The sequence below is a fragment of the Blennius ocellaris genome (assembly GCF_963422515.1).
Source record: "Blennius ocellaris genome assembly, chromosome: 11".
NCBI classification, from domain to species: domain Eukaryota; kingdom Metazoa; phylum Chordata; class Actinopteri; order Blenniiformes; family Blenniidae; genus Blennius; species Blennius ocellaris.
This window is the reverse complement of record NC_137660.1, coordinates 27,008,926-27,033,757: the sequence shown is the minus strand read 5'-3', so window position 1 is coordinate 27,033,757 and position 24,832 is coordinate 27,008,926. Positions and strand designations below refer to the sequence as shown.

Below are 24,832 nucleotides of genomic sequence, written 5' to 3'. Positions count from 1 at the left end.
CCTTGGCTTCAGCCTATATCCATTGCAGATACAGAAATTGTGAAAAAGACAAAAAGACAAACAAACTAAAAAAAACCCGAACTGTGACCGAAATAAACCATTCATTCATTAAAGAAATACATTTTTTTTTTAAAGAATATTTTTTTCTTTGAAATGTTGACAATTATTCTACTAAATAAAACCGATAATTAGTATAGAATAGGGGTAGGTAAGTTGCTTCTTGCTATTCCCTTTTCAGTATACACTTTTATAATGATTGAGTAATTATTGATTAACATTATTATTGTGAATGTTGTGCTGGTATTAATAATATTAATATTGTGTTTATTTAGCTTTTTTTTCATTCTTCTTTAGGCTCATATTATTTTTGGTACAACCATATTGTAGCATTGTCTTAAATTCTTATTTCTTATTTGATTGTTTTAAATAAATCACGATCCTGATGTTTGACACCACGGTTATAGATAAGAAAAATAACTTGTTTACACATCTTTTGTCTTAAATACATCCAGGTTGAATTCTCGGAGTTAACCCTAAGTTTTTAAGAAACTCACATGTGAGGTTTTGTTCCTCAGCCAAACACACTCACATGTTGCTAAGCTAAGTTAGCTTCTCGGCTCAAACACCGCCACGACACGAACCTCAAGCAAAGCAGCGGCGTTTTCGAGCGTCCGACGGCTTCTTCTCTTGCTCGTGTTTCATTGTCCTTCGTGGATAAAAGAAGATTCGTGTAAAAGAAGCACAGAGGCGAGCTGGGCGGCCCCGACGGAGAGGAGCGAGCTCTCTCTGCGTACCTCGTTACCTAGCAACGGGTTTCCTCAATAACACCGCGGTTGCCATGGGGATATTTCACCGTACAACTGGTTCTTTGCGGAGCAAATCCTTCGTTTAAAAAAAAAAAAAGTTTTTTAATTTGTTTTTTCTCGAAAAATCAATTTCTATATATTTTGTTTTGTAAATATTATCTATATAAAGGTAATGTTTCCCATTTCTGTACAAATGAGTCGTTTTACTGAGTTTATCTAAAGATGGCTAAACTGATATGTTGACCACTTCACCGTACAAACAGAGGTAACTAAAGGTCAAGTCACTGCATCTAACAAATCTATAAAGATTAATCGAAGATCCCCATAACTGTATCTTGTCAATTTAAACTAAATCATACAGCAACCTTTCAATTCAAAGAAAACTGTCCTACCAAATAGGAGCCTAAATTGGTCCAGTTCTGTACATTTTGATCCGTCCTATGACAATGTGCTGTGGGAATTGAACCAGCAAACATCAGGGCCAAAGTCTGCTGCTGCAGTCTGTAGTGCACCACTGCTTTTGTATTTCTTTTGATCAGCTGGGTCAACATTTACTACACTCGCCGCTCCCGTATAGAGTTCCTGTGAAAAATGTACAGTGTAATGAATTCAGATGGAAAAATAATTCCAGAAAAAAAAAAGCATTGGCTTTCAAATTTTTTTAATAACTTTTTTACAAAATATACAAGCTCGATGACATTTCCTTCCCTTTTCACAAACTTTACTGAACCCATTATACAGTATATGTACACAGTTCTAAAAATTACCCCCCCACCTGAAAAAAAAAAAAAATATATATAAAAAAAAAAAAAGCCATACATAATACACAATGAAGACCAAATACTGAGAATTGGTTGACCCGAGGATATTTGGCACATTTACAACTGACAACTAAAAAAAAAAGACAGGTGAACCCCTCTGTGTGAATGGCCTGCCAAGGAGGGGCTTCAACACGTCTCATCTGGTCATATGACGTTCATGTCCACTGGTCACTGAACAAAAGTAAGGTGATATGGGAGTTTTGTGGAAATTTCAAAAAAAAAAAAAAAAGGCAGACTGAGGGATGGACGACTTCCGCTGAGTGTTATGTGCTGTTCATCATCTTCCGTTTTTTCAAGCGATCCCGCCAGTCGTCAGGCAACGCCTCGAAGTTGGCATTCTTAGAGGCTTTTCCCCTGAAAAAAGAAAACGCACAAGAGAAGCCGGTTAGAGATATATATATATATATATATTGTGTCGATTAAAATTGGAAAACAGTGTGGCGTTTTGTTTTGGGCCCCTACGTCATGAACTGCTGCTGCTTCCAGTCCTCAATACTTCTCTTGTTCAGCTGGTCTCGGTCTTCATCGCTGGAGCTGCTCTTCTCTTCTTCATCCAACTCCTTCTGGATGCTTTGCCACTTCTTCACCAAGGAGGGCATTTTGGTCTTGCTTTTCTTGGACTAAAGATGCAGGAGAGGAATTAGTAAAAAAAAAAAAAAAAGCACTCTATTTTTCTCTCTTTTAAATGCAACAAATCATGTACATGCTTCATGTACAGTATAAAGTAATGCAAATCCGACCAACCTTCTCCTTTTTGGGTTTTTTGTTCTTGTCTATGGGCGGCGGTTTGGCTGACGGAGGCTCGAGCGGTGGCTGTGGCGGTGGCAGCGGTGGTTGAGGCGGCGGGGCCGGCAGGGGGGGAGCAGGAGGTTCACAGGGGACGAGAGGGGCAGCGACGGTCGGCACGGCCCAATAGGCGGCTGCCGACATCAGAGGGGCCGCAGACAGAGAGAAACCTGCGAAACAAAAAGGAGAGCGGCTCGTCGATACCGTAGAGTGAAAAACGTCACGATTCTGGCTTCACGGGTTAAGCGGGCGGCTGTTCCTTTACCTGCGCTGACGGCTGGCTGCGTGTACAGAATAGGGCTGCTGCCGATCGTGATGGTTTTACCAATCTGGCCAGCTTTTCGTTTCAGACCCTTCCCCAGAGAACCAGATGGATCAACAATCTGTGGGAAAGACGGCGACAGCTGCATTAAAACCTTTGGCTCCTCCTTCTCGAATGTACTCCCCGTGGCGTGCGTTTCTCCCACACCTTCATCCCGGCCGTGCCGGGGGGCAGAGGCGGCCTCCCGCTGCCGTCGTCCTCGGTCCCGGGGGCCGGCGGCTCCTCGTCGTCGTCGTCCATCTCCATCTCCACCTCCATGATCTCCCCGTCGCTGTCGGGGGGCGGGGGAGGGGGAGGGGGCGAGCCCGGCGGGAGGGGAGGGGGAGGGGGGTAGTTGGACGGCGGCGGCGGGGGGCTCTCGGGGAGCGGCGGCTGGGGAGGGGGCAGAATGGACGAGGCGCTGGACTCGGGAGGCGGATGTGGCGGAGCAGCAAACGGAGCAGGTCCTGTTAGGAGAAGATTTTCGTCTTAAGTGTTTGATAAACGGGCAGAAAGCCGAGGGGTTAAATCCACAAAAAGCACCTCGACATGGAGCAAAACAGACATAGACAACAGACACCACAACAGACACCACATACATGAGAAAGTTCCTGTTTCACCCGAGTGTCTGTGGTTTTCTGCAGTAACTTTTCAAAATAATATTTCTCTCGAGATGGAATCAATTGGTCAGACAGAACAACAGTCACCCTCCTTGCTAAGCTCCAAAACACAAAACGTTTCTCTTACAATCCAACATTTTTTGACAAGCGAAATAGAAGGGGTCACTTCTACATGTCAAAGTTTTGAAAACTATGTTGGTTTACACAGAAACACTGAAAACCACAGTTTTAATGTGGGAGCTGTTTGTTTTTGTAAAGAGACCACACACACGTATGCAGAGAACAATACACTATAACCATTAAGCGTGAGAACACGGACATTCAAGTCGACAGACCACTAAGTTGGATTGTTCTTATGGGGACTGTCAAAATAAAACTACCAAGTCCCAGGAGAACGTGGACTTGGGGGGGTCATGACACTCTGGACTCTGCCATGTTTGTGTTCGGCCACATGAGTGCAGTACAATTATTTACTACGGCGACGGTGCACATGTTGCAGTCGCAGCGTTTCTACACGGGAGGAGGAATCTGCAGCGGCACCACTGTCACATAAACAAACCCCCACGTGCACGCAAACGTTGAATATGTCACGTAAACAAGGCCTGAGAAACTGAGGCCTACAAGTAAGTGAAACCTCGTCTGTGTGGTCAATGTAAATGTAGGAGGGTAAAAACCAAAGAAAACAGACTTCAGCCCAACTCCCTGCGGTCGATGGAGAACAGAGGTGTCAAACATGCGGCCCGGGGGCCAGAAGCGGCCCGCCAGGGGATCTAATCCGGCCCCCCAAGTGATTTTTTTTTGTTTTTTTTCAAGTATAAATATGAAAACTGACAGAGGCGGATTTAAAAACACTAGATTGGCAAAAATGACATTCAAAACAGCCCTCGGTCAGAATTTGACCCCCAACATTAACATCTGTGAAGGTCACATAACGCAACACCTTTCACAATAAAACAATGAGTCCAATTTATGTGAAGTGATACTTTAGACACGTTAAACTCAAAAAAATGTCCAGATGACGACAAATTGTTTTAATCCTGTTTTTTTTGTTGCAAATATAATATCTGATTTCCTTTAATATGTAAATTTCAGAGTAGACTGGCAAATTCTTGCAGTTACAAAAGGATCAAAAGAAGGAAAGACTTTGCATTTGTCCATATCTGCAGTTTAACATGTTAAGTTTGACTTGTTCGGCCCTCCAGAGGTCAGATTAGGTTGATGTGGCCCCTCAACTAAAATGAGTTTGACACCCCTGATGCAGAAGGTGCAGAAACGGGCAGCAACCCACCAGTAGACGTGGAAGACTTGTTCTCTCCGTGGCCCGACGTCTGCGATTTGCCGTTTTTTGGGTCGTCCTCCTTGTCCTCTTCTTTCGGAAAGTCCCACTGGGAGGAACCGGTCCGGTCCTTCACATAGAAATACCGCCTGTGCTCTCTAAAGAGTGGGACAACAGAGATAAAAGGCAAGAGTCTTAACCGCCGGCCTTGGAACTCGCTGAGTGCCACGATACCCTGGGTCACTGGGGCAAAATATGTGGGCGTAACGGCCACGGTGGTGTTGGTGTGGACGGCAATTTTAGCCATCCGGGACTATGGGCCAATTGGAATGTGGTTCTGGGTGTGGACAGGGAAACCCACCTTGCTTTCAAGAATATTTTTTTTTTTAAGTAAAAGCAAATCATCTAGGTCCTGAAAGTAGCAATCAGCAGCTCACACCAGGGTTGTCACATTGTTGTGTTTTAGACAACCATTGACTCCCAGACACAGGAACACGCCAGGGAAGAATCAGCATCATCATCAGCATCATCATCATCATCATCATCATCATCAACAACAACCATATTCCAGAACAAGCACACAGTCAATTCATTTTACATCTGAAAAAAGTTTAAAGAAAAAGAAAGAAAAACAGGAAGACATATGGAATAAGAGTTGGTCTGACCTGCTGGATTCCCGTCATTGCTCCGTCTTCACCTTTTATTTGATGCGTGACACTCGTCGCTTCCATCACTCTGTCTGCATTGCATTCTGGGGGGGGGGGGGGGGAGCGGTAGTCCTGCAAAGTGCAAAGCTCTCCCAAAGCAACCAGCCCCCCTACCATAACACCCACTCCCAGGTTTTCCACCGACTTAAAAAAAATCGGTTTACAAATTCCCTTAGGAGTCTGTCCTAGGGACAGGGAGTCCTCTCTGCGGCAGGATTTACTTATCAGGAAGCAGGCTGGCCCCGAGTGGATGCAGCCTCAACGTGTAAGGACTGCATCACACAAACCCTGAAGAGTCTGGTTTCTGGTAAAGTATTTTTGATCCACTCGGACTGGGGCAAAGCTTCACCCCAAGTCACGTTACAAAGTCTGCAGCCTCGGCACTGAGGGAGGCATCGTCACACGGTACGGTTTGGGTCTGTTCTGGGGTTTGTTTGTTTGTTTTTTGGGAGGAGGAGGGGGGTTTAGAGATGTGAAAGGTAAGGAGCGCGTACCTGTCCCAGTGGCAGGACCAGCCTTTAGGGGTGGCGTTAAGTTCGTAATATTTTATGTGTTCGGCAGCTTCTTGAAGCCTGCGGCGAAGATAGACGCCATTCAGAGCTCCCTCCCTCCAGTCAGCAATTCTTGTCTGGGGAAGAAGAAGAAGAAGAAGAAGAAAAAAAAGAGGCTCAATAATTTAACAGCCAGAGGACAGATGACTCACAGAGAAAAGTAATTAGAAGAAGCTGCAAGAGTGACACCCTGTGATAAATTATGATGAGCATTTTAGATATTAACCACCAACGGGAGCAAGTGTAGAATCAGACGAGACAAAAATTAGAAGGCCACAAATAGAAGTTAGCGAATATAGTTTTGGCACAGACGCATTTTCCTCTTACCTCAGTCTGTAGCAGAAGCAGCTGGAAGTTTGAGATCGCCTTTTTGTTTATCCCTAGGAACTCCATCTTGCTGGTTAAGGTGTTAGCCAGTTCTCCAATCTGAAACTACAATCGCACAGAATTAACTTGGTGTCCAGTGAGGGGATCAGAAAACGGCCGCTGTGGATCGCCGCGGCGGCGTTACCTTGAGCTCGGGGGTTTCCACTTTGAGCTCTGGCGTTTCCGGCTCCTCTTTCACGGGAGGCTTTAAGGCCGTTTTGTCCTCGGAGTCTTTCGCTTCCTTGTCTTCTCCTTCCGGGACACTTTCTGGCACTTTGGGAACTGCCGCAGGACACAAGAGAAGGCATTTGCACTCATGAGTATTCCAAGAGAACGTCACCCACTCCTGAGTGCTCAGGACTGGAGAAACTTTACTTGAACTCACCTGAATCTGTGCTGTCCGCCAAGTCGGACCCCCTGCTGTTGGAGTCGGGGCTGGGGGCGCAAGGGAAGGCAGTCTTCCACCGTTTTTTCTTGATTTGCTGACCACGGGCGGCAGAGACTTCTTGGCTGGTCTCAGAAGAGGGACTGGAGCCCCCGGCGCTCCCGTCGCCCTCCTCCAACGCTCGGAGCTCAGCCTACGAGTCAAGTGCTCAAGTTCAGTTACTAAGGTCAAAATCTGAAAAAAAACAACGTTTGCAACGGCAGAGCTTGAAAGTAGTAATCCGCCTCCTGCATTCAACGCACCTTTTTTCTCTCAAGAGCGAGCTCGAGCTCCACCGTGTCTTCTTCAGTTTCCTCTTCCGCCTCAGAGTTCTCTACAGACTGCTTCTTGGCGCAAACGTCTTTCTGGACCGTTGGCGCCGCCTCCGAGTCCGGGAGTGGTACCGAGGGGGACCCTGCTGGACGCACGCCCTCCCCGTCAGAATCCAAACTGCTCTCGGGCTCATCCAAACCCCTGAGCAGTTTCTTCCTCCATTTTTCCTCCGCTTCCTTCACTTCGGAGGAGATCAGAGGACCCAGGAGAGACGCAGCCACTCCGTGACGCTCCTCCTCTTCACTTGTGAGACCAACGACACTCTCTATTACCTCCTTTTAGAGAGACAGAGGAAAAAAAAAAAGATTCTTTGTAGCAACAGGAAAAAAAAAAAACATTTCAACATTATGTATGATTTACACTTTACCTTCACTTTGGTCTCTTTCACTGTTGGTGCTGCAGCGGAGGTGACATTTTCCTCTGCGTAGTAACTTGCTTTTGTTGTGCCATTGCCATTGACACTAGAGCTACAGCGGAAAATAAAGAGACAAAACAGATTAATTTGAGCAAAACTACTAAATTAAGACTCCAAAGATAAATGGCAAAACTTGTGATTAGTCTGCAGCCAGCTGTCAGTCTGTCCTACCCATTGCCACGTTGACCCAGGCTTTGCACCTGGTCAGCCAGGTAATGTGGGAGCTCCCAGGACACCTCGTTACTCTGAGTGTTCCAGTAGTAATAGCAGCCAGAGTTTTCGTCCCACACCTCCTGCCAGTCACCCATCTCGACACCAACTACAACAGGAGCACACGACGGAAAGGTTTCATACTGTTAAATATAATTATGGACCAGAAATACACACTCATCAAAGGAAACGAGAATTATTTTTTTTTATCAATATGCCCGACGCTGAATTCCACCCATCTTAGGAATGTTTCACTTGTGTTCAAATAAAGCAGGAACAGACACTCCTTATGCACACGCGCAAATACCTTCTATTAAGACAAGCATGGTTACCTCCTGCCAGAGAGTACTGAGTATTGTACTCAAAGTCTGCGCTGTGTTGATTTGTTCCATCACTGGCAGCTGGATGCTGAGCGCTTCCTTCTGGTTTGGGAGGTGCCGTGTTTGAATCTGAAGGATTAGACGTCTCATCCGGTGTGGGCTGAGTTGTGATTGCATCAATTTCCTGGGATGAAAAAAAGACAAAGTTAATTTTCATGTAGATTTCAGTCACTTGAATAACAATTTAGCGCAGTAGCTTGCTCATCAATTTGTAGTTAAAAACAATTAGCCTACAAGGACCACGATAGAATTGGCAATAAAACCCCATTCCAAAAACACAAAGGAAGTCCTGCTGTTTCAATATCAACTGCATACCTTAAAACACATTTTTCTTTTATATCACAAGAACACAATGTGCTGCCAATTGGGACCGACTGAGTCCTGATCCTTGACAGGAAATAAGCCCTTTCGAGCTGCTTTAGCAACACTGAAAACATTAACCTGTTCACTACATTTCAGCGATGGCACTAATTAAACGGGCAACTATGGAAACCTGAGCACAACATGATCGCTCACTGATTGCACATCTGATAATTAATCATATGGAATCACATAGGCACAGGGGCTGCACGGTGGCACAGTGGTTAGTGCAGGTCTGGGTTTAAATACCAGCCAGACCTTTCAGTGTGGAGCTTGCATATTTCCATCTGTGTGCGTGTGGGAGCTGGTCGCTGCAGTGCATGATGGGAGTGCTGTTTGTCATGTGTTGCCAGAGGTTATTAAGGGTTATATTAGGTTTGTTGTGTTGTGTTTTTGTTCCTCAGTTCAGGTAGTTAATTATTTCATCCAGTTCAGTTTGGTTCGTTAGATGTTGGTGGGCAACCGTGAGTGAGAAAGGGGTTGTGTAAAGTGTCGTCCTGCTATGAAGTTCCTGTTGAGGTGTTTATGTCAAAATAAAAGCCTCTGGTGTTCAGCTGGCATAAAACAATCTTGTGTCAAAGTAATGCTCGCCACAGTATTATACTGGGTTTTGCAAACAAAGTAACAGGGTACACACCATCATCAGTATCACAGACAAAAAAACACTCTTACTTCAAAAACTAATCAGCAGCCAGTCAAGAGAATAAGAAAGTACCATATATAGGTTTAGAATTTCAACATTTATCTGTACTCACAGCCATAAAATTGGCCAAGGTGCTGTCGATGTCTCCTGGCTGGTTGAGTTGGGATTTTGCAGTTGAGCGAAATGAGTCTCCAGCATCTTCTTCATCACTGTCTTCATAGGCTCCAAGCAAGGACAAACCCTCTACACGGGAGAAAGTACAATAATTCACAACAATCTCTTCCTCTGAATCATCAGTATAAGGTAATCATATACAAGACACTTCACCTGTGGCCTTCACTGCTGCCGTCTTCATGTTTGAGCGTTTCAGAAATCTGTTTGCATCACCTTCTTGTTCATCTGGAAGAAAGAAGAAAATTTGGATATTCAAAAAAATGCAGACGTAAAGCGTTTTTTTGGGCGACCCGTTATTTGCGCAAAGCTCCGACGATCACGGCGCAAACCCTAATCTCGCACTAATTTAGGATCCAACCGACGTGAAGCATTCAAATATAACGTGCAGCTTGTTCTTAATATGAGCGCTCTGCTGTGTGCTTTTACACATCTTCACACAGTTTACGAATAAATAAAAAACTGCAAATCAGTGTTTGTTCCATGGAGATGCAGGGGACAGAAGCTGGTCAAAGGAGATCAGCGTTTGTTGAAATGAAGACGCCTAAAACGCAGGAGATCAGCTTTATGTTAAATCCGTTTTTGTTTTTTAGCATTTTGTCTGTTTGCCATCAGCCTGTCTTGGCAGGCCACGGATTTATTATTCACAGCCGCTAGCTTAGCATGTAACTTCACGTAACCAGGCGAATAGGGTCCACTTTTATCGACTGCCAAGCATCGCATTATACACAAATATAGCGATTATGACGGCATATAACTTGCTTCACGGTTGGTTTACACCTGGTGGGCGCGCACAGCGGAAATGTCGCCTGGGGCTAGCCCGATGCTAACTATGCTCCATTTCAAAACTCACCGTCAGACCCCGACGGCGCTTCGTCTCCGGTATTCCCAACGCGAGTCCCGGGAGGGGAGAGTTGCAGGATGGTTCTCCGACCAACCGCGCCTCCCGTGAGTCGACTTTTCTTACCCATATAGGTCCGTGTACGCGTAGGCCCGTCACCACACTTCGTCTCAGCTGCGCGGCGGCTACACAAAAGACACTCCGCTAAAGCGAGGGTTCCGAAACGTCACTTCCGGAGTACGCTGCCAGACCGGAGGTTACGTACGGAAGAAGCTGACAGAGCTCAGTGGGGATTCACTTCCAGGTTGCTGGGTCATGTTTATGCGTTTTGATGGCGAGTTGATAACAAGCTTAGACACTACTCGAAGGTGTCTGTGAATAACCACCAGCCTTCATCATCCAGTACCTTCCTTGTTTAGTTTGACGACGTGGTCCCGTGAAGCGAACACGCACGGACTGTGACCGAGGCGTGTGTCGTTGCTCGGTGAACACACTCGACATGGGAGGGTGAAGATAAGCGATTTCACGGTGTTTCGACGGGAGCCGCCCACTCATGTACGAGCTTAAAGACCCACCACCAGCGCAGATGCAGCAGTCCACTGGGAGCGAGAGAAGGACAGCGCAGACCGGCACCAGAGGACGGTCGGTTGCCTCCGGATCGGACACGATGGGGGGTACGATGGCGCCCGTCCTGCACTGGCTGCACGATGTAGGGGCTGTGACGCTCCTGAAAGCCCGGCGGACCTTGTTTCAGGCCGCTGTCTTGTTCTGCGTCCTGGTTCTGCTGCTCTGGGTGTCCATCTTTCTCTACGGCAGCTTCTATTACTCCTACATGCCAACGGTGAGCTTCTCCACCCCTGTGCATTTCTACTACTCCTCTGATTGTGATCCCTTGGAGCCGGCACTCTGCTCCCACCCCAAAGCCAACATTTCCTTCATGAAGAACGAGAGGGATCATGTGATGGCAAACAGTCAGCCTTACCGGGTGTCCCTGGAGCTGGAGATGCCAGAGTCGCCAGTGAATGAACAGCTCGGTATGTTCATGGTCAAGATGTCGTGTTTCACCAAGGGTGGGAAGATTGTCTCATCGGTGGGACGATCAACGATGCTGCACTACCGCTCCAGCCTCCTGCAGACCCTGAGCACTTTACTCTTTTCTCCTTTGCTCCTGACCGGAATGAGCGAGCAGAAGCAAGTGATAGAAGTGGAGCTCTTCCCGGGCTACAAGTCGAATGCTTATCAACCCACGGTTGGCGCGGTCATCGAGGTCCAGTCCAGACGGGTGCAGATCTATTCCTCTCAGCTCCGCATACACGCTTACTTCACTGGCGTGCGATATGTCCTGTACAACTTCCCCCTGACGTCCGCAGTGATCGGCGTGGCGACCAACTTTGCCTTCCTCAGCGTCATCGTGCTGTTCAGTTACCTGCAGTTCGTGTGGGGGGGGATCTGGCCGCCAGATCAAGTCAGAGTCCGGGTGATGATGGGGGACAACACCCGCATCCAGCAGAGGACAGAAGTTGCCCGGAAGCGCATGGAGAAGGAGAGCTCTTTCAAGGAACTCGCTGCTGCAAAAGTGATTGGTTCCGTGACTGATCCGTCTGATTTCCAGGGAAATGACCCACCAGCAGAGCCACCGTCAAAGGAGCCCTCTGTCATCCCAGATGCCCCTGAGGCCGAGGCACCAGATAGCAAGGAAGAAGAGTCCCATGACTCGGAGGAACCAGGGGAGGCAGAGGGAGGGCAGGGCGTTGAAGAGGTGAATAGTTCCCTGTCAGCTGAGCCCGGCGAGACGGTGCTCCGGCAGAGACCCGGGCCCTGGATGAGCCTGTGAAAACCACCGCATCCTCACTCGCTGGACAGTGTCGTTGGCACATTTACGTCTTACCGTATCCTCAGTTGCTTGAATGTGACTCAGGCGCACGTAGCTAGATTAACGCAAACCCACTGCTTGAGTTTGAACTAACTCCACATGCATGACAACGTTGTGTATTAAGCTTTCACGCTACAGCTTATTGTCTCAATAACAGTTTACCTCATAGTAACTTTAACCTCGAAGCATTTTTCTGTCCTCTCGTTGCATGACTGTTACAAATCTTGTGTTTGTATCACTTTGGTTTACGTAATGTTACATTCCAGCTCTGGCTTGTCGGCTGTCTCGTCAGCGATCAGGTGTTTGGCAACACAACACAACACTCCCTTTTATGTCTGTTGACACAAACTCGGGTTGTAAACTCAATCTCACCATCAAGATGAACACATAAAGTGTCTCTGTTGATTAGTTCAAATACCATGAAATCTGTGGAAACTTTTGGACGGAGACGACTTGTGCTTGAATTGCATATTTAAGTTCTCGTGACACTTTGGCTAAGATGCACTTTCAAAGTTATGAGCTTTGGAAATTTTGGATCCCTCCCAAATAGAAACATTTGTTTTTATATGTTCCCAGAAAAGAATGTGCTTTGAATTTAAGCCTGAGGGGTGTGAGCGATTCGATCCGTTTATTAAATGTGTTTCCATGCAAATAGATGTTTTGTCTCTGTGTGACCGATGACTTAAAGTCGACGTTTAGTTACAGCTTCACTGCGTCTGTGCAGTTGGTGTTCATTCAATCGGGTCTTTGTGTTTTACTTCTATTCAAGTGCTGTTTACTAAATTCCATGCTGGGGAAAAAAAAGTATTTATGTTGTTTTCTTTGCAATCAGATGTTTAGACATTTTAAATGGGTCTTTTAAGTTATATGTGAGTTTAATAAGTCATGTGAAACATGTCTGTTTTATTTACCACCAATAAGCACACAGTAAGAGAAGGATGAGTAATGTTTAAAGAAAAAAAGATGTTTGTAATGTTGTAAAAGGGGAACCTGGAGGGGGTTTTTTTTGGGTTTTTTTGGTGTGTGGTTCAGCGTTCACATTTTGACCAAGGCTTCCGCGCAACTTTGGTTGTAAGTAAGTTGCTGTAAGAAGTGTTAATGTCAGATTTTGTACCAAAGATGACAATAAACTACGAAGCACTTATGTATCTTCTTGTTTCCTCCGAGGATGTCAGAGAATGTGTTGTTACCGCATATAAAAAAGGTCAAACAAAACAAAATGCAAGTTTTTGTTGTTGTTGTTCGTCTGTCTACTTAATAAAGAAGCTCTAACAAACAACGAGTGTTAAGAGAAATTCTCATATGTGAATGCAGCGAAGGACAAAGATAAAGCGGTGGCCATGTTCATGAAAGAAACAGCTCTTGAACATTTGTTTTGAACAGATCAAATGAGAGTCTTTGAAGAAGGCCTTGCTGGTTTAGAACTTCGTGACACAAACATGTAAGTGGGAGGTTGCCAGTTCAAATACCTGGTCAGATTTTCTGGCGGGGAGAGAAAAAGCCACTGCTTCTCACCACTTGCCGTGCCGCTTACTGTCTGCTCTTTATCAAGGCCTCGGAAACTTGAATTCATCCACTGCTTTTCTAGTAAAGTTCCTTTAATATCACTTCATCCTGTTGTGGTGGACGGGCAAACACATGAATGCTCAGACATTTTGGAACTTTTTGCTCTCTTTGGTTTTCTGAAAAACTTAAATAAATGCAGATGTTTTCAGAATGTAGTCCTTTGGAATTGACGGTATGTTCCAGTTACTGTGCCATAACTTTACTGATCAGGTCCATTTCAAAAATGTCTGGTGCTTCTGAACCAAAAAGAGTTTGACACCCGTGGCTTAAATCCAGACGACAAGTCTCACTGTGCTACTGTGTACACATGACACTTTTCTTTTTTTCCTTTTCTTCTCGTAACAATATCACTTCCAACTTTCAAAAAGGACACACAACTCACGGCTGACGCAGGCCTCATGTTTGACCTGCCAGTGTATCTGAGTGGTTAAACACCAAGATGTCCTCATATGTGTATACAACCTCTGATACTATTGTTATTATTAAAATTGCAACTGTGGAAGTTGACTTTAAGAAGATTGTCACATTTCTAGAAAAGAAACAAAAAAAAACCAGCTGATCGCAGCCATTGTGAAAAAAATATTTTCTAAAAATGGTTATAAACGTCCTAAATTGTGTAATAGCATATGGTCTTGTTTACTGAACACTGGGGAATTGCAAAAACTGCATTTATTTTCTCCTTTAAACCAGAACCATATGGGGATGATCCTAAACTCCATTAGCAGCCCTTTATTCAAAGCCACAGCCTCGGTCTATCAGATGAATTATGCAGTGGTCTGGATAAGGAGTGCACTAATTGACTTAAACCATCCATCACGTGTATTAAAAACCTAACCATTTTTAGCCTGAGCCGACACAGATATTATCTCAAACCCTGCTGAAACAAGAAATTCAACTGAGCCCTGTTTCTTTCTTTGTTTTTCTTTTCTTTTTTTTTAATTCTCTAAATGCACCACAGAAGATGAACAAACTGCGATACAATATGAAACCACGGAGTCATGGATGTCATTTATTCACATAAGTAACATAGATGAATTCTCAGATTATGGCACAGGAAGAATAGTACAAGCCTTTCTGTGGTAATGGAGATCCAAATAAACCTTGAAACTTTGATAGAAAGAGGAAAACTATCCTTGCGTATCAGTTTTCTGCTTATATGACATATCTTCATCAAGTTAAAACTTAAGCTTGTAACCAGACTTTGTAATGCATAATCAATCTCTGTGAACTCCCCAAAGAAAAAACGGAGTAATTAATTGTAAGATAATACAGTAAAATGTCTATATGGATGATATTTAATGTCGTTGGCCATAATGGTCAGTCAATCTGTGTCGTATTGTAATGTATGAAAAGTGCTAAACAAATTGAGATTGATTGATAACATCAAGGTGAAAGTCATCATACTGTCAGTTCAAATTCCCTCCATTCTCATTTGTACAGTCTGTTGCTGTGTGACTTATGTCAAAGCTCATGGCTTTACCGTACATGGACCGAATGCCACCGGCCCGATGTACAGCGGCCTACTTTGCTTTAAGTGCTCCGGGACGCCAGTCGCACACCGCCGCGGCCGAAGGTCACTTTCCTGACCCTAAATGTTGCGCTGCTCCTCGGGGTTGACTTCCACGTCCTCGGCCGCAGTTTCGCTCGCTGCCTTCGACGACTCGTCCACCACGTCGTCGTCTGCGCTGTCTGCCCAGCGCCCGACCCTCCTGACCCCCTCGGCCACCGCCGGGGCATTGACGCAGGGGTTGTGGTCGTAGATGACAAGTTTCAGCCCCTGCAAGTGAGTCAGGGGCGGGAAGTACCGTATCTTGTTCCGGTCCACGTCGATGACGGCGAGCAAATGCATGTCCAGCAGAACTGGCGGAAACTCTGTGAGCTGGTTCCCGGCGAGCCAGATGCTCCGCAGCTCCTCCAGCTGCCTGAGCTCGTCGGGTAAACTCCGTATCTGGTTGTAGCCGAGGTGCAGGGTCTTTAGATTCGAGAGCTCGCACACCACCTTGGGGAAAACTGTGAAACAATTAGTCTCCAGCCACAGAGTGCTGAGTTCCTTGAGCTCTCTCAGTTCTCTGGGGAGGTGATAGAGCCTGTTGTTGCCCAGGTAAAGGGTGCCGAGCTGAGGCAATCTGCACACTGCTGCAGGGAGGTCCTCCAAGCAGTTAAAGTCCAGGGCCAGGAGCTGCAGCTTCTTCAGGCCCTGAACTTCAGCGGGCAGGCTGCCGAGGTTATTGTCACTCAGGTAGAGCTTCACCAGCTCGTCGAAGACACAGGCGGCGACGGGCAAGCGACGCAGCTGACGGCTGCTCAGGTCAAGGGTCCGGTCTAATGGCATCTCCTTCAGGTCCCCCACCAGGAAGCGTTGACATCGGTCCGAGGGGATGAAGGCGATGACAACTCGCATTGCGTTGCCCATCTCTGTCAGTGTCTTCTCAGCAACCCCGCTTATCCATGTCACGCAACTAAAAAGGCTGCAAACGTGATGTTTCCGGTGCCTTCGGAGCGACTTCCCGATGCCGTCTCGCCACACCTCAGCTGCCTCTCAGGGTCAGTTGATCCTAATAACAAACACAAACAGATCAAGTTGGCCACAAGTTCAGTTACATCCTTTCAGATGATTTAAAAAAAAGAAGAAGAAAAAAAGAAAAGCGAAAATGGTTTTGATAAAACCAAAACATTTGTCTAAACATCATGATCACCTACTTTCCTCTGTCTTCCTGCTGAAGTCAGTGGCTCTTAGCTTCTGCTACGCTAAGCCATTTGTTTATCGAACTTAATGAGCTGAAAGTGTATTGTATTCTCCCGGCAGATACTCCCCAATGCAATCCTCTAACAGTCTCTCAGTGGCTCCGAGGACTGCCCTGACTTCATGGCTATAGCAACCACTGGCTCACTCTCTCCCTCTCTCCTTCCCATTTGTGCCTAATGACTTTCTCCCCTTCTTCTCTGAGATGACAGAGGTGGGAGAGAGAGAGAGAGAGGGAGAGAGAGAGAGAGAGAGAGAGAGAGGGTGGAAAGAGGGAGGGAGGGGCAGGGTGGCATGGATAAGTAGAAGAAGTGCTTTGTGACGAAAGAGCAACGAAGGTCATTTATATTCTGCTCTAATCAGCCCGGATGCAGTTTCGGGTCCGTGCCACCGGACCCAATGAGAGATTCTCTATTGAGGAAACCCAAAATTTGTGTGTGTGTGTGATTTCAGTGAGAAGTTAAGGTACAAGTTCTCAAAAAAAAAATAAAAATCCCGAGTTGTATCTAGGAAAGACTTTTGTTCCGTAGGTGCTTGTTGATGCACGAGCAGTGGGACAATAACATAGTTCATCACTTCCTCTTCAAAATTTTCTTGGAAAGTTTCTCCCAGGAACCGTAGGTGAAGCCACGCGTCATACCAACCTGTCGGAGGTGTGATTCGCCCATGGTATCTCACATACCTTCATTAGGGCCATTTTCCAGCTAGATAAAGTGGGAAAAGAATTCCTTTTCCTTATCACAGAGGTCAGCGGTTGACTCTGGTCTGGTTTCACTCACCGACACGCTGATTTTAGCACTTCCCCACTTCCACTCACTGCCATGCATGAGGCTGAGAGCAGGCAACGCTTTGTGTCTCTTTGTCCTCTGCTTGTGTCATTTTTTAATATTAGTCCTTTCCTTTTGGGTTTTTGCAAATCTAGAAATTGTCTTGCTTCTGCATATGATCATTTGCAACTCATCATTTATGTGTTTGAGCAAGTCTGATTACTTTTAGGTTATGACTCTATGATAACACATTATATATATTTTTTGCTCATTTATATGTCTTTGCAGCATTTTCAGTCTTTATATGTAGCAGTTTTTCCTTTTTTGGGGATAGTTTTGAATTTCTTTGATGTTTTTTGTAACTTTTGCAGGTCAGACACTTTAACTTTGTGTGTGTTTTCTGTCCGTGTGGATGATTTGTGACCTTTTGTCAAAATCAGAGTCAAAGTCAAAGTCAAAGTGAGCCACTTCTGTTGTAAGACACACAGTGGACTCAAAATTGGTCTTTTTGTCTTCCTACAGGGAAGACATATATCAGAACTCTGGGCCCAAAGAAGAAAGCTTAAGTCATCTTGACTCCATGTCATTGAGGAAATGAATTTAGGCAGAGATCAGGGTTTAATTATAGACCTATACCTGAAATTCAACAACCACATTATAACAACAGCAACAAAATCAGTTTACTAACATCTCAAAAATATTGCAAGAATTAAAAGGTTTCAGACTGAAGAAGATTCAGAGAAACTTGTTCAGGAATTTATTTTCAGCATTCTGGACTACTGTAATGACGTGTTTATAGGTCTGTCAGGCAGGATGGAGGGTGGAGGACTTCACTGAGCTTCAATCTGTGCATTGGCCATTGTTGTTTTCATTGCTTTGTTATGTTTTTTGTTTGATTGCATTAGTTTATCTTTGTTTTGCTGTGTACAGACATGTCCAAAATAAACATAAACTCAAACTTCAACTTCATGTATTTCCTTTATTTCTATGTAAAGCCCTGCAGATTCCCTTGTGTCTGAATAGTGCAATAGGCATAAGTTTGCCTTGCCCAGGAACAATTTATTTATTCTTAGCCTCTTCATTTTGGTCTATTTAATCTCTTAGTAGTTCAATATATACTGGGTTGTATTTTGTGATCGCAATATTGTTGAATTAGGGAGAAAAAAAGACGTGTTGTTGAGTTTTGTGTACGGAAGTGCGTGCAGCGCGTGAGGTCACAGGGGTCAGAGGGTAAAGGGTAAAGGCTATCCCTCTTTCGATTGAGAATACACACAGCCATCTTGGATCTAACGAAGCTAAGGGAAATTGATGCGGTGAGAGGATTTCGCTGGATTTTCGGCACCCTAAAGCGGTTTCCGTGTCGATTTGATCGTCCGGACTGACGTGGTCTTTCCCGGCGTTCGCCTCTTGTTTTGGTCCAAAGCGGCTCGTTAGCCTTTAGCTTCGGCGGATTAGCACCGCTGCTAACCGGAGCGTAAACTGAGCCGAGAAACGGGACAGCTGACTGATAGTTTATAGAAGCGCGGGGGCCCCTTTGTAACGCTTGATACGCGCCACAGCTTGGGAGCCACTTGTCTATCTTTTACAGTTGAAAACCGGTGCCACTTTTCCGGTTTGTAAACTCGACAAGCTAGCTTAGCTTAGCATCGACTTACAGGGAGCCTGCTAGCGTTTCCACTGCTAGTGGCTAATGTAGCATCATAGCATCTGTGCTCTTTATTATCCCGGACTGTCAAAGTACAAAAGTGCTATCCATGTACCAAATGGATAGTCGGGCTGTGAACATGTACACGCCGTTTACGTGTTGGATCTATATTACAAGGAAGGGATTAGTTGTTAATGTGGTAGTTCAAACATCTTCATCCATGTGTGTCCGTCCAAAACTTTCACAAAGTCCAAGTCAGCAGAAAAAAATCTGAACAGATGCAATGTGTTTAGTGTTTGAATACGTGGAACTTTATCAAACTTCATTTAAAAGCGAGACCACATTAACAAGTTGACAACATGATTTCTTTTGACTTCAAGTAGGCTCGTGATGTCAGCTGGGTGACAATATAAATGAAGATAAAACGGTAAATACTATGTAGTTGCAAATATCTCAAATCGTTACCTTATTTAATGTGCAGTAGTTGGTCAAATTTAGATGGTGATCACCGATTCATCAGTTAGAAATTTCAATTACTTAAATGCGGGAAACCTTATGAGTGTTCCCACTATATGATTGATTTTTAATTGAACTTCACACAGTTGATTTGTTTTTATTAAAAAAAAAACCCAGCCTCAGTCTGTATACAGTTATGTGATACTGATTTTGTTTCTAATGCATCTTCTCGAACACCAACGTTGAGTTACGTGCCACTTGTTGGATGTAGTTTGACACGGCAAGCCTTTTTGTTAAAATTGTTCCCTCTCCTTCTCTTTCTCTTCAGGTGACGAAAGGCATGTTTGGTGCTAGGAAGAAATTTGTAGAGTTTGTCGAGGTAGTCGATAATGACTTCACCGATGACGGCATGTACTACAACCAGCCGTCGATGTTCCCACATCGATCGGACAAAGATGTGAGTTCTGTGCCCCCCCCCCTGCTTTTACTGTTTTGTGGCTAAGTTACCAGCCTGAGGGAAGCGTTTCAAATGTCTCACTCTGTCCAGTCTCCAAATGTTCTTCTGCAGATGCTGTCTTCCCCCTCCCCATCGTCGTCAGGTCATCTGTCGCAGCTCGGTGCGAGCTTGTATGGTCCACAAAGTGAGTATTAATTCTGCATTCATTAACGTGTACATACCTAAACGGAGGAAGTTGCGTTCCTTCACGCTGACGGGGTCGTCTCTGTGGCAGTCTGATTAGTTTTTTTCCTTCCTATGGGCTTTTCTGCAGGTGCACTCGGCTTCTCGGTCAGAGGCATGGGAAACAGTACGCCTCAGCTAAACCGAAATCTAACGCAGGGCACGCAACTACCAAGTCATATCACCCCCACGACAGGGGTTCCCACCATGTCCCTCCATACACCTCCATCGCCAAGCAGGTGTGTGTATGAATGCCGTGGCTAAAAGTTTGGGTCGGCACGCTGCCGTGTGTGTGTGTGTGTGCGTGCGTGTGTGTGTGACAATGCAGACTGATTCAATCAGCGGTGACGATGTTTCGACAGAGGGACACTACCAATGAACTCGAGGAACATGCTGAACCACTCTCAGGTTGGCCAAAGCATTGGGATGAGCGGTAGGACCAACAGTATGGGCAGCTCGGGGTTGGGAAGCCCCAACCGCAGTTCACCGAGTATCATTTGTATGCCCAAACAGCAGCCAGCGCGCCAGCCGTTCACTATAAACAGGTAGACGGAGCCGAGCAGAGCCGCTCGCGTTCCCTCTTCGGTTCACGTTTGCATCAGTTTCTTGGGTTTGGTTTCCAGCCCTCAGCTTAACCTTTCTCTCGTTTTAACTCCGCAGCATGTCGGGATTCGGTATGAACCGTAATCAGGCGTTCGGGATGAACAACTCATTATCAAGCAACATCTTCAATGGCACAGGTGAGTCCGTTTCACTTGTGTGGACTGACGGATCACCAGGCTGGGCTGTCGGAGCGGAGAGTGATTTTTTCCTGTGGGACATAAAGCACTGCTTGCAGTTGATTAAATGGAAATCTGGTGTGGAGAATCATAATTTCCTGTCAATCAAAGAATGACGTGATTAAGACTTAGCAGCAAACAAAAAAACCTTCAGGCGTTTCAACAAAAAAAACACAATTTCGGACGATTGGCAAACCGAGGTCAGAACGACAACGATCTGGATCTCGATCAAACGTTCTTGCACGTAGACTGTATACGTGGTTTTACGTACTACATGTTCTTAACTATCCTGTTGATGCAGATGGGAGTGAAAACGTAACAGGGCTGGATCTTTCAGACTTCCCTGCATTAGCAGACAGGAGTCGGAGAGAAGGGACTGGAAACCCAACACCGGTGCTCAACCCACTGGCTGGACGGGCTCCTTATGGTAGGCCATTAGGCTGCAAGAAAAGTCTTATTCTCTTCACTCATTAATCTACAATCACGTGATTAACTGAGCACAGGAAATGGATTTCTGCCTCTTGATCAGTTTCATACCATTTATTATCCGCGACTTTTGTTTCTGTGCAGTTGCGACGGACGATAATTGCTTCTAATGTGGTTTTTTGTTGTTGTTGTTGCTGTATTTGCTGTCGCGCTTGGGGAACCGGTCACTCCGTCAAGTTGGCATGGTGACGAAGCCGTCGAGCGAACAGACGCAAGACTTCTCCATTCACAACGAGGACTTCCCCGCACTGCCCGGCCCAAACTACAAGGACCCCACGTTGAACAGCGACGACAGCAAAACCGTGAGCGAAGAGCAACTCTCGCCGTCTGGTGTTTCGTCGGAAAAGAAAATCGCCAATATCGGTTCCGATTTCCCCCCCCCCCCCCCCGTTTTCCCTCCAGAACTTGAACACAACAAGCAAGAGCACATCCAGCACAGATGGGCCCAAGTTCCCCGGAGACAAGACGGCGTCGGCACAGAACAACAACCAGAAGAAAGGGATCCAGGTGTTGCCTGATGGTGAGACCTCACAGCCAATTGTATGGCAGCAACTCCACTGAGGCTTCCCCTCCTTAATGGCACAACTTGGGTGAGGCAGTCCAGCTCTCTACCCTGCATTTGTGGTTGGATGATTATTGGCTAGGCTTGAGTGGGGAAACCCTAATAATAATAATAATAATAAGTGGCAGAGAGAGCGTCAAATTCTCCTCAGCATGTAGAAATGACAGGCTGTTGTTTACCCTCCAGTACGTGCACAGAGTGCAGTGTTTCCTCAGTAAGTATTTCCAGCAGGTCGCAGCGCCGCCCCCCCCCCCCAGCAGTTTTGTTTGAACTCTGGATTGTAACGCCGCTTGCAGGTCGGGTGACAAACATTCCTTCAGGAATGGTGACAGACCAATTCGGCATGATCGGACTGCTGACGTTTATCCGGGCGGCGGAGACGGATCCGGGGATGGTCCATCTGGCGCTAGGAAGCGACCTCACAACACTGGGACTCAATTTAAACTCACCAGAGTAAGACGGCCTGTTCCATACTGCCCGCACAGCACACGTGGATCTATATTGATAAATCAGAAGGCTTGTCGTTCAAAAAAAAAACAAAAAACAAAAAGTAGATTTAAATAATCCCTCAGATGATTAGAGTTGGATTGTTATCACAGTGACTGTCAAAATAAAAGTACCAAGTCCCGGGAGAATATGGACTGGGAGTCACGACACTGTGGAGAAAAAAAAAAAAAACGTCGTTCTGATCGTCTCTACTGAGCACGTGCAGGGGAATATTCACTCCGGCGACAGTGACAGCAGTCGGGAGCGTTTTTGAAAATTTGCGCTTTCAGTCCCAAAACACGACGGGCGTTTTCCCATTTTCGCTTTTAAAGACGACGTCGTGTGAACGGGGCCTCGCAATGTTCTGGCTTTGCCTCTTTTCAGATCAATCTTCTCCCAATTCCCCGTCATATTAAGTCACGCTAAATTTGTCACGCTTCACCCTGCTTTCGAAACACAACACATTCCTATTACCTCTCACACAAACCCAGTTCCAGCTCGTCGTAAGATCAACCTTTTATTAGTCCCACAAGTGGGAAATTGCGGCGTCGCAGCTGGAATCACGACGGAAACGAGAACACTTGACGCTAATAAAAGGTTCACTGAGCAAAACGACTCCAAACGTCACCGTGTTCGAATTGACTCCAGTTATTTGGTGCAGATTTTCATCTCAAGGATTATTTGTGACTTACTTTGTTGTCGTTTTCTGGTCCCTCCTAACAAAATCAACATAAACTCTTCTAAAACTTCCAGAAACTTGTACCCCAAGTTTGCCTCTCCCTGGGCTTCAGCGCCTTGCAGACCTCAAGACATCGGTAAGACAGAATTCTTCTCCTCGGTTTAAAGGCAGTTGGAGATCATGAGGTTCCATTAGAGCAAATCTGCTGGTTCTCGCCGGTCTATACTTTTCCCAGCACTCAAAGAAGCAGCTTAAAGATTTCTACCACGAGTAATTCCTCGTCTGAAGGTTTCTGATCTGTGCCTTCGTTTCCAGACTTCCATGTACCGTCGGAGTATTTAACCAACATCCACATAAGGGACAAGGTGAGTTGAGACTTCAGCGTTTTCCGAGGTCGTCAACGTGAGAGTCGGAAGAAGTGGCAACTTTTCTTTCGCCTCCAGCTGGCGGCGATCAAACTGGCTCGATACGGCGAAGACTTGTTGTTCTACCTGTACTACATGAACGGCGGAGACCTCCTGCAGCTCCTGGCAGCGGTGGAGCTGTAAGTCCGCCGCCGGTCTTTTATCTGTTGTCACGCAAACGTACATGTAGTCCAAAGAAACTGCTCCCGTAGCTGTTGCATTATGGGTGTTTTTGCAAACTTCCCCCTGACGGCACGACTTTTAGGCTAATGCTAGTTTGCTGTCTTTCATGGCACCGATATCTCAATTGGGGTCTAGGTTTTGCTCTTCTCTTAAGAAAAGTAGTAAAAAAAAAAAAAAAAAGAGTGTTTTATTTGAAAATCTGACCGCTTTCTTGGCGATTTGGCCGGTTCTGGCCCACGGGCCTTATGTTTGACGCCGGCCCACTTTAGGATTCCCTCACAGAGAGACACGACTTCATTCAATTGAAACGAACAACAAATCAATCATTCTAATCGAAGGGCCATCACGAGGCAACAAGTAGGCGAGGTCTTTATCGCTGAAGGAACGAGGCGCTTTGTTTTGCGGTTTACCTTTATTCTTTCTGGGCATCTCGGTCGAAGGGGGAAGGTGTAAACCAGTGTTTTTCAACCTTTTTTGAGCCAAGACACACTTTTTTATTTGGAAAGATCTGGAGGCACCCCACCACCACCCAAAAATGTTAAAATGTAAAACCTGGACCTGATGGATGAAGAGCTGAGATCCTGGTTCACATTCTTCCTTTTCAAAAACTTCTCCATCACTGTCACTGACACAGTACTTTGATACAAGATGGTAGCAGGAGGTGGAGATTAACCACACTGACGTCTGTCACTTTACATTTCACCGGCAAAGTTCTGTGCTGCCATCTAGTGGCGAAGAGTATTTATACATGATTACTCTTCAACACAATTATCCAATTTCAAATTTTTTTCCTAAAAATGTGAAATTGGATAATTTCCCACGACACACCTGACTAGATCTCGCGGAAACACCAGTGTGCCGCGGCACAGTGGTTGAAAAACAGCTGGAATGAACCGAGGCTCCAGCGCAGCCTCCATCTGACAAGCTTTTTATCCTTCCCAAAAATAACTCCCAACTTTGTTCCAACTCTCGTCGCCGTTTCACAGCTTCAACCGGGACTGGCGGTACCACAAAGAGGAGCGGGTCTGGATCACGAGAGCGCCCGGCATGGAGCCCACGCTGAAGACCAACTCCTACGAGCGGGGGACCTACTACTTTTTTGATTGTCTTAACTGGAGGAAAGTAGCCAAGGTAAAAAAAAAAAAGAAAAAAAAGACTCGTCACACCGTGTTTGCACCGCTTTACCGCTTTTGTTTTCTGTGTGGTTTTCTTTCTTTTTTTTTATAAGACTGTTTATGCGTCTCTGAAGGAATTTCACCTGGAGTACGACAAGCTGGAAGAGAGGCCTCACGTGCCGTCGACGTTCAACTACAACCCAGCCCAGCAGGCCTTCTAAGGCCCAGCAGTCCAAAGGCCGCGGCTGCTTCAGAGCAGCTTGGTGTTTTTTTTTGTTTTTTTTTGTTGTTGTTTTTTTTTAAAAAAAAGAAAAAAAAGAAATTCCTCCAGGATTTGGCTATTTGACTGCGGTGGGTCGTCGTCGCCGTCGTGAAAACTGCCCTGCCTTTCCAAAAAA

At 45.7% G+C, this 24,832-nt stretch overlaps 4 protein-coding genes across 10 annotated transcripts; 2 read left to right on the top strand and 2 right to left on the bottom strand.

Annotated features, from left to right (window-relative positions):
- Positions 1–1,450: 1,450 nt before the first annotated feature.
- fnbp4 (formin binding protein 4) lies at positions 1,451–10,199 on the bottom strand. 2 transcript variants are annotated; one of them, XM_080505300.1, is made up of 17 exons: positions 10,024–10,199; positions 9,327–9,398; positions 9,112–9,242; positions 7,949–8,120; positions 7,578–7,725; positions 7,359–7,458; positions 6,922–7,266; positions 6,620–6,812; positions 6,380–6,516; positions 6,196–6,300; positions 5,812–5,945; positions 4,623–4,768; positions 2,883–3,181; positions 2,679–2,796; positions 2,372–2,583; positions 2,090–2,247; positions 1,451–1,981 (listed from the first exon to the last, which is right to left on the bottom strand). In XM_080505300.1, the coding sequence occupies exons 1-17, from the start codon at positions 10,139–10,141 to the stop codon at positions 1,891–1,893; spliced, it is 2,679 nt and encodes an 892-aa protein (XP_080361426.1). In that variant the 5' UTR covers positions 10,142–10,199; the 3' UTR covers positions 1,451–1,890. The 2 variants fall into 2 exon arrangements, with proteins under 2 accessions (XP_080361426.1, XP_080361427.1); XM_080505301.1 differs by having other exon boundaries at positions 10,138–10,184.
- A 164-nt stretch (positions 10,200–10,363) lies between these two features.
- Positions 10,364–13,055, top strand: LOC308136805 (seipin-like). The gene has a single exon (XM_080505309.1). The coding sequence runs from the start codon at positions 10,565–10,567 to the stop codon at positions 11,843–11,845; it is 1,281 nt and encodes a 426-aa protein (XP_080361435.1). The 5' UTR covers positions 10,364–10,564; the 3' UTR covers positions 11,846–13,055.
- Positions 13,056–15,038: 1,983 nt separating this feature from the next.
- On the bottom strand, positions 15,039–15,863 carry lrrc10 (leucine rich repeat containing 10; the record flags this gene model as incomplete). Its single annotated transcript, XM_080505313.1, has 1 exon — positions 15,039–15,863. One exon carries the CDS (start codon positions 15,861–15,863, stop codon positions 15,039–15,041), a length of 825 nt encoding a protein of 274 aa, XP_080361439.1.
- Positions 15,864–18,219: 2,356 nt separating this feature from the next.
- cnot2 (CCR4-NOT transcription complex, subunit 2) lies at positions 18,220–24,730 on the top strand. 6 transcript variants are annotated; one of them, XM_080505306.1, is made up of 15 exons: positions 18,220–18,273; positions 19,390–19,518; positions 19,630–19,702; positions 19,832–19,979; positions 20,103–20,285; positions 20,401–20,480; positions 20,821–20,946; positions 21,183–21,307; positions 21,408–21,525; positions 21,864–22,020; positions 22,807–22,868; positions 23,048–23,097; positions 23,176–23,276; positions 24,306–24,450; positions 24,569–24,730. In XM_080505306.1, the coding sequence occupies exons 2-15, from the start codon at positions 19,402–19,404 to the stop codon at positions 24,653–24,655; spliced, it is 1,572 nt and encodes a 523-aa protein (XP_080361432.1). In that variant the 5' UTR covers positions 18,220–18,273; positions 19,390–19,401; the 3' UTR covers positions 24,656–24,730. The 6 variants fall into 6 exon arrangements, with proteins under 6 accessions (XP_080361432.1, XP_080361430.1, XP_080361431.1 ...); XM_080505304.1 differs by having other exon boundaries at positions 24,548–24,730; XM_080505305.1 differs by having other exon boundaries at positions 19,609–19,702; positions 20,857–20,946; positions 24,548–24,730.
- Positions 24,731–24,832: the final 102 nt, after the last annotated feature.